Consider the following 12318-nt stretch of genomic DNA (forward strand, 5'->3'; position numbering starts at 1 on the left):
CAAATGTAAGTGTTAAGAGTCTCACGTCGAATAATATATGACATGAACATGACTTTATAAGTGGAGGCAGTCCTCACTCTACCAACCGGTTTTGTAGGGATGAGTTAGGTTCAACCACATTTCTCAATATGGTATCAGAGTCTCGTTTAAGATCCGGTGGGCCACCTATTATGGTTTCCGCTATCGGGTCATCCACCATTTATTTCCACGCTCCAGATGTTCAGTTCTGGGCATGAGGGGGTGTGTTAAGAGTCCCACATCGGATAATATATGGCATAAACATGACTTTATAAGATCCGGTGGGCCACCTATTATGGTTTCCGCTATCGGGTCACCCACCATTTATTTTCACACTCTAGATGTCCAGTCCTGAACGTGAGGGGGTGTGTTAAGAGTCCCACATCGGATGATATATGACATGAACATGACTTTATAAGATCCGATGGGCCACCTATTATGGTTTCCGCTATCAGGTCACCCACCATTTATTTCCACGTTCCAGAAGTCCAGTCCTGGGCGTGAGGGCAGTCATCACTCTACCAAACGGTTTTGTAAGAATGAGTTAGGTCCAACCACATTTCTTAACGGTAAGAACTCAATTAAATCACCAATGGTATGTTTGAGAAAACTTTAGAGAATTACATCTATATCTTCAAATTTTGATTTTATATACTAATATAATATATTATTTTTATAAAAAAATTAAAAATATCAAATGCATTTCAAGATATTGACTCAATCCTTCTTTTCTTTCAAAGCTCTCACCTCACTTCCCCCTCCAAACTTTTAATCAAATGCCTAAAAGCGTGACTTAGATCCTTTAGACACATATGTTGCCTATTAACATGTATTCCACATCATATAAAAAATTACTAGAGCCATAAAAAGTTGTTATCAAGTATAAGCATAATAAAATCGAGTTTTCTTGCTCATTTTAATAATTTACAAGTTCAGAGAGTTAAATGACCATCACTACCTAGGAAGCTAGGATAAATTGATAAGAGACGACAAAAAATATCAATATTTTGCTAGCTACTATTGATGTTATAAGTAAAAGAACAAGTGATTGGTAACTCCCACATAAATCTGAATGAGATTTATTTAACCGATTCATGATGCGACAAAATTCATACCATACCATGCTCATTGAGATAGCAAATATCTAATTAGATAAGGTACTGAATTTATCTATCTCCTTACTTAAAGTTCAGGCATGCCCCTTCCTGTTTTAGCATCATATGTCTTCTCGTACACATGCTCCATTGGAGTATCCTTGGGACCAGCTGTCAAAAAATTGATTAACAGGTTAATTATAAGATACTCAGTAGGTTTCTGAAAAATGCTTAAATCTATCTTTCAGAACTAACAAAGCATAGGTTTCCTACTAAGTTTACACACTTAAAAGCTAGGCCAGCATAGGAAATAGCTCAAGGCAATGACACTGGAACAAGAGAATGAGTTCACTTCACATCAATTGCATTCTGCACTGGACCTAGAGTTTGACTAAATTAATTACACAACTTAAATCTATCTTACTCAATTCAATACATTGGTGTTTATTAAAGGTATTAGAATGGGCAAGTATTCCACTGTAACTACTACTGTGCACTAACTGCACAGTAGCTCTCTCCATTCCCAACTAACTAGCAACTTCCTCCTAACATAATCCCTTGGATTCGAGGAATGGTATAACAGATTCAGTTAAGCTTTGCAGGTCTATATATATAGCACTGCATCGTGTATTCAGGTTAACTAACTGAAATGAAAAACAAATTATAAAATAGAGTATGAATCTCTGCAAAATTGATATAGTTTCTCAACACGGTATCAGCAGAAGCACCCGATGATCCTGAGGCCTCAGGTCCTTCACCTTCTCTGCAGCGCATCAACTCGTCTTCTCCGAAGAAGTACTCCTTCTCTGCAATTTCTGAAAAGCTTGATTCAGAAAACTATCTCCTATGGTGTCAATGGTGTCAAGAGGTAGAACCTGTGATCAAAGCGCATAAACTCCATCATTTTCTTCTCAATCCTCAAATTCACCTCTGATGAGGATGTGGACAACAATCATGTTACCGCTGAGTTTGAAGCCTGGGAGCAGTAAGATCGACTCCTTCTTGCATGGCTGCAGTGCACCATATCCCGCGACATGCTTCGTCGTGTCATCGGTTGCAAAAATTAGTGGATGCTTTGGGATAAGATCCATGTGTATTTTCAACAACACACTGCAGCGAAGCTCTCGCAACTCCGATCTGAACTCGGGCATACGAAACTGGAAAACTGCAAGAACTCAATTTCTGAGTTTCTTCTTCGTGTTCAATCGTTAATCAGTTCAATCAATGCGATTGTGAGAAACGATTTCTGCTCGCGAACATCTAGATGTGATTCTCAAAGGTCTTCCTCAAGATTACGAGTCTACTATCAGCTTAATCACCGGAAAATTTGGATCGGTATCTATTGAGGAAGTTGAAACCCTACTTTTGTGCCATGAATCGAGTCTTGATCGATTTCGCAAGAACACAATCACCTCTGCGAATGCGAATCTCACCACATCCTCAGTAGCTTCCAACGTACCGCTCTACTCAACCAATCCTCATATTAACGTCAATGAGTCGACTCAGTACAACTCCGGCGCAGTGCCCTCAGGCAACTTCTATCCTAGTGGTGGCCGTGGTGGACGTGGCCGTGGTGGTCGAGGTCGCACTGGACGGGGAAATGTTGCTAAGTGTCAAGTGTGCAGGAAATTTGGTCGTGAAGCATCGATCTGTTATCATCATTTCAAACATGACTTCATTCCTTCTGCTTCTCATAACGAGGAACGAAACTCCTCCTATGCACCTCTCTTTCCTGCTCAGTTGTTGCCTATGCCTAGCTTTGCGTATACACGGCCTCCAACTCCACACCGTCACTCTGAACATCTTCCTTGGCTGTACTCTATTTGGAGTCTCTTTGGTCCACAACATATGCTCCATTTCCATCAATGTCTCTCCCTGCTGTGCCTCAATTCATGCTACCATCCATTAACGGTGGATGTGGTGAGAAGCCTCAGATTCAACCACAAGCTCGGGCTTCCCACCTCAATCCTCTACCATCATCTCAAGTTTATCATCCAGCTCCTACACCTGCACCTCAAGCTATGCTGCTTAATTCTGACCACACAAGATCCATGAACTGGTATCCGGATTCTAGTGCCTCTCATCATGTCACTTCTCAAGGAATCAACATCCAGCCACATTCTCCCTATGAAGGACCAGATCAAGCCTACATGGGGAATGGCCAAGGTTTGTGTGTTTCCTCTTCTGGCTCATCTAAATTCAATTCACCATTAAATCCTGCACACACACTCACACTTCATGACTTAATAGATGTCCCTACAATTACAAGAAACCACATAAGTGTGAGCAAGTTTGCCAAAGATAACATGGTCTTCTTTGAATTCCATCCTGACACTTGCCTTGTTAAATCACAGGCAACTAAAGAGGTCTTAGTTCAAGGAACTCTAGGCAATGATGGTATGTATGTGTTCTCTAATATTCTGTCTGCACCAGCACCTACTGCCAACTATGTTTCTACTGCAGATGCTACTGTTAGATCTGGTTTAAATAAGTATAATAGTACCTATTTGTTGTGGCACAATAGGCTTGGCCATCCTTGGACTGAAATTCAAAGGATGGTTCTACATAATTGTAATATTCCATTTAGTAAAAAGGAATGCTGGACTTTTGTTCTTCTTGCTGTCTAGGGAAAGCTCACAAACTTCCCTCTCACTCCACCACACAGTACACTTCACCACTTGCACTAATTTTTTGTGATTTATGGGGCCAGCCCCCTTCACTTCCACAAATGGATTTCAATATTATCTCTCCTTTGGGGATGCACATACATGATTCACTTGGGTTTACTTCCTTAAAAGGAAGTCTGAAGCAATCACCATTTTTGAACAATTCAAAACATTGGTGGAACTTCAATTTTCTTCCAAAATGAAGTTCAAACTGACTGGGGTGGAAAATTTCGCCCATTTACTCAACTGCTCCAAACATTTGGTATTCACCATAGGGTAATTTGCCCTCATACTCACCATCAAAATGGAGTAGTAGAGAGAAAACATAGGCACATTGTGGAAATGGGCCTTACACTCCTATCTCAAGCACCCCTGCCATTTCAATATTGGGACGCCGCCTTTGGCACAAGTGTGTATCTTATCAATAGACTACACACTTCTTCTCTCAAGTTTGAGGTCCCATACACCAACCTATTTGGTACACCGCCAGATTATTCATTTCTCAAAACCTTTGGCTGCTCTTGTTATCCTCTCTACTCAGGCCTTACAACAAACATAAGCTACAATTCAGGTCTCAAGAGTGCCTTTTCTTAGAGTACTCCTCTCACAAAAGCTACAAATGCCTTGCTCCTGGGCAGACTCTATTTTCAAAGATGTTATCTTCAATGAGCAGAGTTTTCCTTACCCCTATCTATTCTCTGACTCCAGAACCTCTGCTCCTCAATCCAGTTCACATATCTGTGCCCTCATTCCGACAATCACTCAAAACCACTCACCTAATCTAACACATGCATCCATCACATCATCTTCAATCACTATAAATTCATCTCCCACAAATATCTTCACACCTCAAAGTCCACTCCTTTCTCCTAATAACTTTCTGCTTGATCTCATTCCAGCACTCTCCCCTTCTTCCACCACTTCTTCCAATAACTCCCCATCCTCCTCTTTTGCTCAAGTACATTTATCTTCCCCTGACACACCCCAACCTATAACTGCTCCTGCCAACACCCACCCTATGATTACAAGGTCTAAAGATGGCATTGTATGCCCAAGGTTACATCCCACATTGCTTCTGGCTCATGCTGAACCTCGCACAGTTCGGCAAGCATTAAGTAGTCCTACCTGGCTTGCAGCTATGACTCAAGAGTATGATGCTCTCCTCAAGAATAAGACATGGTCTCTTGTTCCTTTGCCTCCAGGTAAACTTTCCATTGGCTATAAATGGGTGTTCAGAGTCAAAGAAAACTCTGATGGCTCAATAAACAAATTCAAAGCTATGTTGGTAGCCAAGGGATTTCACCCAAGATATGATGAAGACTATACTGAAACCTTTTCACCAGTCATCAAACTAGTAACTGTCAGAACTGTACTCACCTTGGCTCTATCCAAAGGATGGCTCTGACCCTGATGACCGCCGGTCTACTTCTGGTGCATGTGTTTTACTAGGCAAGGGCTAAGAAACAACCGGTTATTTCTCGATCCAGCACTGAAGCAGAGTATCGAAGTCTGGCCCTAGCCACCTCTGAGATACTATGGATTCAATCCCTTCTTCAAGAATTGGGCATTTCTTGCTCCACTCATACTATTCATTGTGATAACCTCAGCACAGTTGCTCTTGCTCATAACCCTATCTTTCAAACAACAGCTTCTCATAAAAGTTGAAATTAGTTTCTACCTACATTTCAATTTTTGTAGCAGCTCCGACATGCAACTTCTCCATAGAAGTCTGGAAGCTAATAAGAACTTTCTACTAAGTGAAAAACCATAAATGTATTTTAATCGAAACTATAAGTTAGAAGCTAATCCAAGCTAGGCCTTAATCTACTTGCACCCAACTTCTCCAGAGGTTTTCTTCTTTGTTGTGATAACTAACTAGCCAATTACAATGATGCATTCAAACAAAATGAGTAACTTTAGAAGATGTCTATAAGGTACTCCCTCCGTTCCTTTATAAGTGTCATTTTCTTGCAAAAAATTTGTTTCTTTTTAATTGTCATTTGCAAAATTCAAGGTAGTATTGATTGCAATTTTGTCAAAATTACCCCTAAATAATGATTGCAGAGAGAAAAAGTAAAGTGAATGTAATAAATAATTAAGGGTATTATAGGTAAAAGAAGAATTATTGTTTGAAAAGTAACAATAATGATTAGTTTCCTTGGTATGTGTAAAAAGTCAAAAAATGACACTTAAAAAGGAACGGAGGGAGTATAAGGCTCTTCTGTGTTTTCAATGACAAGTATGACAACAAGCTTATGGTTAACTATCTATGTCTACTTATCCGTTTAAAAAACTAAGTATGTCTACAAATACCAGCCAAAAAAGACCAAAGGTGGTACATTGTTAGAACTAAATGAGCTAAATAAACTATAACTATAGTTTAGTTTCTCAACGAGTCATACACTCACGAAACTAGTAAGTGAATAGTTGCTATCTCTAGTCTAGTTTATATATGCTACACTACGGGCTCTTTGTACATGCCTTTCACATGTCAATCTAAGTTTGTTCTCACTTTCTCACTTGTTATGGTGGGGAAAAAAATGGTGAGATTTTCAGAAACTTACCGACAGAAGGTCTTGGTGTAGTTCTAATCTTTAAGATCTCAGGACGAGGAATAATGGAGCCGGAAGCTCCTATTCCCCTGGACACTCTGACTTTGGTACCATCTTCAAGATACTTAGTTCCAACCTTGCAAGGCTTCCTGCATAAGTAAAGGTTGCCTTGATTAATGTTATCTATCCCCAATCTCTGAATACTCAATTGAAAAGTTCAAATTGTGAAGAAAGGTAAAAAATACCCTGTGACTGGATCAAGAACTTGCACATTGGAGGCATGAAGTGGGGCTTCAACCGTAAAGATACCCCCTTCATGACCTTGTCCTTGCTTGATATGCTTCTTTACCTGTAAAGACAAGTGGGAAATCAATCCAGGAAATTAACACCATAACAAGTGAGATTCTTCAAGTTGTGATGATGATCTCTAACCAGATTTTTGCCTTCAACAATAACACGATTCTGAGAGCGAACAACGCGCTTAATAACTCCGGTCTCGCCCTTATCTTTGCCCCTTGTAATCATAACCTGTTACAGATGAGAGGATAATGATAAGAAAGAGCATAGAGAGAGAATAAAAGAATGAATTAGGGTTTGTCTTACATTATCCCCTCTCACAACTTTCCAATGCCTAATCAGTTTCTCAGCTGCTTTCCAACCCATTTCACCACAACCCTACTCCCTAAAACCACAACAAAACAATGTTACACTTTGAAAAAAAACTCAATTATTATGTATAAATCATGCATTGAAACGAGGACAGCGGCGCGATAGAGGTTGCGCGGAAGGGAGCGGCCGCTGGCCGCTGCAGTGTTGCCAGGTGGGGCGTGCATTTCACGAGAACAACATGGCGCGTGAAGCTGCGGTGGCGGAGTAGAAGGACGAGAGAAGGCGAAGAAGAAATGAAAATCAGCATACTAACCTTGAAATTGAATTACAATATCTGTTGCAAATTGTGTTAGATTAAACGAAACTCAAACTTTACAAAGTCACATGATCTAATAAAATAAATTTTTTACCGTAAATTTTATTAATTTTTTAATTTTAATTATTTGATATTTTGGTCTTCTTTCCTTTTCTTCATCTTCATCACCATTTTCGTTCATATTCATTCCAATCCCAAAAATATCAGAAAAATTAAAATTCCAAAATCAAGATTTCCATGATTTATTCAATCTTGTTTTGGTTCATTATGGATCATTTGAATGTTTGAATATGAAGATTATTTTTCTGAGCACTGATACCTGTATCTAAATCCATAAATTCATTAATATATGATAGAACACTTTTCGCATTTTGAATTTGGAATGCAAAGAAAACAAACTTTAAATAGTTTGGTGTAGAATCTAGTTAGAAAACATTTTCTTGTATGATTAAATGAGAATAAATATAATATGAAAATATTATGAAAAATATTTTCTTCTATAACTTTTATGAAAAATTATATTTAGAAGCAAGATATTTTGATGAATATTATGAAAATCATTTTACTAATCTATCCTAAATGCATTTATCCTAAATGTATTTATGAAAAATATGACTGCGCGTATTAGTGATTATTATATCATTTATGATTTCTTAGATTGATTATAAAAGAAGAAAGTCGAATCCCCGTATTCAACCACTATTTTATGTTCATAGAACTATCATTTTAGCATTTAGGTCATAACGCCTATACGTCTTATTGTTTGCTGCGTATCTAATGAATACATATTTATAGGTTATATTAGAGAGTTTAACTTGTTTCAGATCCAGAATTCTGATATAAGCGAGACAACACCAATTCTAAAGTAAGACAAGTTTGATCGTATTTTCTTCAATATCTCATAAGAAGATATCTTATTTTTAGACTTGAGAACTATATTCAAGACATAGCAAATAGTCGATAAAAAATTTCTCCATCAGTGAGATGCAACAACGGATTTTAACATAATAACAACAATTAGTTCAATAAGAGTTTTATTTTTTCTTTCTACTTTACCATTCATTTCAAGAGAATATAATACACTCATTTCATTTCTTTCTACTTTACCATTCATTTCAAGAGAATATAGTGCAGTCACTTCATGTACAATTTCTTGTTGTTTATAAAATTTATTAAATAAATTAGAATCATATTTAGCTCCCCTATTACTACCAAGTCTCTTAATCGTTTTACTTAATTGATTTCCAATTTCACTCACAAAAATTTTTAAGATAACTATTTCACAAAAATATCATTCTTAGTGATTGTGTACAAATCTACCTCAATAAACTGACTAAATCATGCCCTTTTCAAAAGAAAATCAGAAACAAAATTCTTTATATAAGTATGCATGACATCCTTCAATATTAAAGTCTTTTCAGAGGTGGACTATGCTCCAATTCTCCATTATTGACAACATTAGTTGTGTGGACAACTCCCAACAACACATTCTTACTCATGTATGTTTTGAACATTACACAATCATAATGGCAAGAGGATCCAATGTCTAACCAACAACCATCAGATTCGCCAATCATGCGGATTTCAATTATCAAAGCAATAAATTATTATCAATCAGGTTAACCTATGCATTATGGGCTTCACAAGATTTAAGCTTAATCTTATAATTTTTAATCATATGACCTAGTTTTCCACAATTGTAGCAAGAGAAAACACCAATGTCATTTCTCTATGGTGGTGGTTATTGCCTATCAATTGGAGTAATTTGAGCCCTCGAAGGGTTCTTATTCTTAATTCGGTTCACAACATCGGGTTCTGATTCTTTGATCACTTACTAAATGACTTCAGAACTACACCAAATTTCTTTTTGTTGTTTGAAACAACCAAGACTTTTTTTATCATGTCTCTGAGATTTTTCTTTAATTCGAAGGCGAATAATCTGATTCTCAATTAAAAATTCTTTTGTTTTGTGGCGAAGAAAAAAAATTTTAAAAAAAACTTTCAAACTAGGGGCAGTTTGTCAACAATAAAAGCAATTTGAAATCGTTCATCTAAAGACACACATTCAATGATTTTTAAAATTCATAACATTGAAACCCCACGGACCTTTCATATATATCGTCTAATAATCATACAGATCATCTACAAATTCATTCAGAATATGATTTTGTTGAAAGAAATGAGAAATTGACGTTTCGACAATTCGAAAGACGCAGAATTACCAGAGTGACAAAGGAAAAACTCAATAAATCTTTTTGATGTATTTTGAAATGAAACAATTAATTTCTTTATATAATGAAGGAAGCTAGTAAAGATATATAATCTAATTAATATGGAACTAAGAAATATTTTCAACTAACACACAAACACTTTTTTTTTTATCAATGTAAGATTTAAAGAAACTTTTTCAAATTCATCTTCGTATTATAGTATTGACATGTTCCAAAAATATCAACAATGGAGATAAACACGAGAACCGCTGCTAAAGGATGTTTTAGAGCATGTCCAAGTAAGGGAAAAGCTTTGGCTGGATTGGACCATTATATTGGACAGGTCTTCTTCAACCTTTATCCAACCCGAACACGAATGATCAATGAGAAATCAAGGTGTTGGAAAAAAACGGCATTTTTTGCAGTTTGAATAAGCTTTTTTGCTGAAAAACAAATTGGATTAACACAACAAATTTGATTTTTCGGTCCATCATGCTTCATTACTCTAACAACTTATTAAAACTAGTTCTTTATTTGTCCTTTATGTATGCGACGCTTCAAAATAATCCTAATTCCATTCAAATAACAACTGAAAAAAATTAATAAGTAAAAACTAAAAACTGTACACTGAAAATAAAGCTGGTTCAACAATAAAATTGTAACACTAAAGAAGCATGATAATGCTTAAGCCTAGTTAATTAAGTCATGATGATGGCTTTGCATCTTTTGGTTTGTTCTTATCAGAAGCCTTCATCTTTGAGTGAAGATCAGTCCATGTATAATTAGATGGAATTGTAAACAGGTCTTGTGATGTACTATAGGATTCAGCAGCAGCAGATGATGAATTCGACTGAGAAGGTGTTCTTATCCATTGAAACCACGACGACGGCGGTTGTTCTGGTTGATTCTCTAAGTCAGCAGAAGTAGGACTTGATGGAGCTGATTCAAATTCATCTACTTTTGGCAATTCTTCAAACTTTGTAAATGTAACCAAAACTTTAACAGGTGAAACCACAGGTATCGCAATCTGAATTTTCATTCATATACATATATGATATCTATATTAGTCTTTATCTTAAAATTCATTATCTGAGATTCAGTTTTTATCGCTTCGATTCATAAAAAAAAGTAAAAACATAAACGTCAACGAAAGAGGACCAAAAGCAACATTTACCTTGACAGGAAAAGTATCTTTTGGAAGTTTTGTTGTAAGGAGTTCTCTAACACGACGAACCGCTTTAACTTTTTCCGCAAGAATGTCAAGCAAAGGCAAAAACTCTTCAATTTTCAAAGGAAAATTTTGCGAAAGCCAAAGTACCGGTATCATCCCTCTCTTGTACTCGGTATCCCCATTTTCCTCCTTGACACTCGCATTACTACTAGTGCTAGCAGAGTTTGTAGAAGGCATTTTCGTAGTTTTCGCCTTGTGATGATTATGATGATGATCTTTTTCTTTATGTCCTCCACTAGATTTCCCTTTTTTCCCTTTCTTAGCATTATTTTCTTCTGAATAATTCATTTCAGCTTCTTCTAATTGCTTTCTTTCATCATCTGTTAACATATCTTCAAGCTTTTCATTTTGCTTTTCCTTGGGAGGTAACTTTGCCTGAGATTGAGCAGGTTGAGCACCAGGAACCCTTTTGGATTTTATAGTTAAAACCACATTTTGCATATCATAAACCTTACTTTTCCATGGCCCTACACTCTCTTTTCTCTCCTTTCTCCTCCATGTTATTTGTGGAACAAGAAGTGATTGACTCACATCAATTGCAACTCTCACCACTTTAGCCTCAGTTGATTTCTTAGCCAAATATTGTTTCATCTCTCTTTCATCTGGTTTCGAAGGTCTCGATAAATACGGAACAACGACTTCTTTTTTCTCGTGCGAAACCAAACACATAAAACCAGGTTGCATTCTCTCATCATCTGATTCATCACCAATGAAAATAACACTTTGATCTGATCTTTTGATTCTTAAACCATCAAAACCAGCCAATGTCATATCAGCTCTCATATTAGCACCTCTTTTCCAAATCTTGTAAGTATCCGAAGGCGCGATCCTCGAGATAAACGGTATCACAGAACTCTCAAAATGGAACGTAATCTCCATGTAAAAGTCTCTCATCCTTCTCATAGTCGCGAAATAACGAGGAAACCTTCGGTACCATTTCTCGTCCATTTCGTTATAAGAATACTGGATCATAGTAAATGCTATTTTGTCTTGTTTTTTTATGATGGCTTCTCTAAGAGCACTCCAGCCTTCATTGTTCTTCAATCTGTTATTTGCACCAGCAGCCATAAGCATTTCAGCCGCGACAGCATCGCCGAGTTTTACAGCCAAGTGAAGAGGGGTGTCACCATTTAACACATCTCTTCTATCTACAACAGCTGAAATTTTTGCAGCTTTTCCATCCTCAGCTATTGATGCAGCCTCAGTTTTTATGTCATAAGCATTACCAAGTTTTGGTAAACCTTCAAGTATCTCCTTAAGATTAGCATAATCTTTCAATATTATGGCTTTGTGCACAGGACTATGAGCATATGCTGACACATTAATGCCTGCCATATCTCAAATCAAGAAGAAAAAGGGACAAGGGTACATAAAATCATGCATAATAGTCCTCTAATGGAAAACTCAAGAAAGAGAAAGGTGAAAAAATGTCATAGAAAAAATAGAAAAATAATAATGGGAGATAGAGATAGTTGGAGGCAAAAGGCTTAAAAATAGGAAAATGATTATTTTAGACAAACATATGTGTGACATTGGTTTGTCTACATTAGAGATTGAGGGGATTTTTAAGAGCCATTTATTAGTTCCTTTGTTATATTTGTAAAATTGAATTTTTAGGATTC

The 12318-nt window shown here is 36.8% G+C and overlaps 2 protein-coding genes across 3 annotated transcripts; both read right to left on the reverse strand.

The window, feature by feature from the left end:
• Positions 1–901: 901 nt before the first annotated feature.
• LOC127090983 (uncharacterized) lies at positions 902–7534 on the reverse strand. Of its 2 annotated transcripts, XM_051029471.1 has the most exons (6): positions 7253–7534; positions 6934–7012; positions 6763–6858; positions 6576–6679; positions 6343–6479; positions 902–1283 (listed from the first exon to the last, which is right to left on the reverse strand). In XM_051029471.1, the coding sequence occupies exons 2-6, from the start codon at positions 6991–6993 to the stop codon at positions 1201–1203; spliced, it is 480 nt and encodes a 159-aa protein (XP_050885428.1). In that variant the 5' UTR covers positions 6994–7012; positions 7253–7534; the 3' UTR covers positions 902–1200. The 2 variants fall into 2 exon arrangements, with proteins under 2 accessions (XP_050885428.1, XP_050885429.1); XM_051029472.1 differs by having other exon boundaries at positions 6934–7266.
• Positions 7535–10109: 2575 nt separating this feature from the next.
• Positions 10110–12031, reverse strand: LOC127090984 (uncharacterized). The gene is made up of 2 exons (XM_051029473.1): positions 10640–12031; positions 10110–10492 (listed from the first exon to the last, which is right to left on the reverse strand). The coding sequence occupies exons 1-2, from the start codon at positions 12029–12031 to the stop codon at positions 10169–10171; spliced, it is 1716 nt and encodes a 571-aa protein (XP_050885430.1). The 3' UTR covers positions 10110–10168.
• Between the last annotated feature and the right edge of the window lie 287 nt (positions 12032–12318).

The sequence above is a fragment of the Lathyrus oleraceus genome, chromosome 6 (assembly GCF_024323335.1).
Source record: "Lathyrus oleraceus cultivar Zhongwan6 chromosome 6, CAAS_Psat_ZW6_1.0, whole genome shotgun sequence".
In the NCBI taxonomy this organism is placed as follows: Eukaryota; Viridiplantae; Streptophyta; class Magnoliopsida; order Fabales; family Fabaceae; genus Lathyrus; species Lathyrus oleraceus.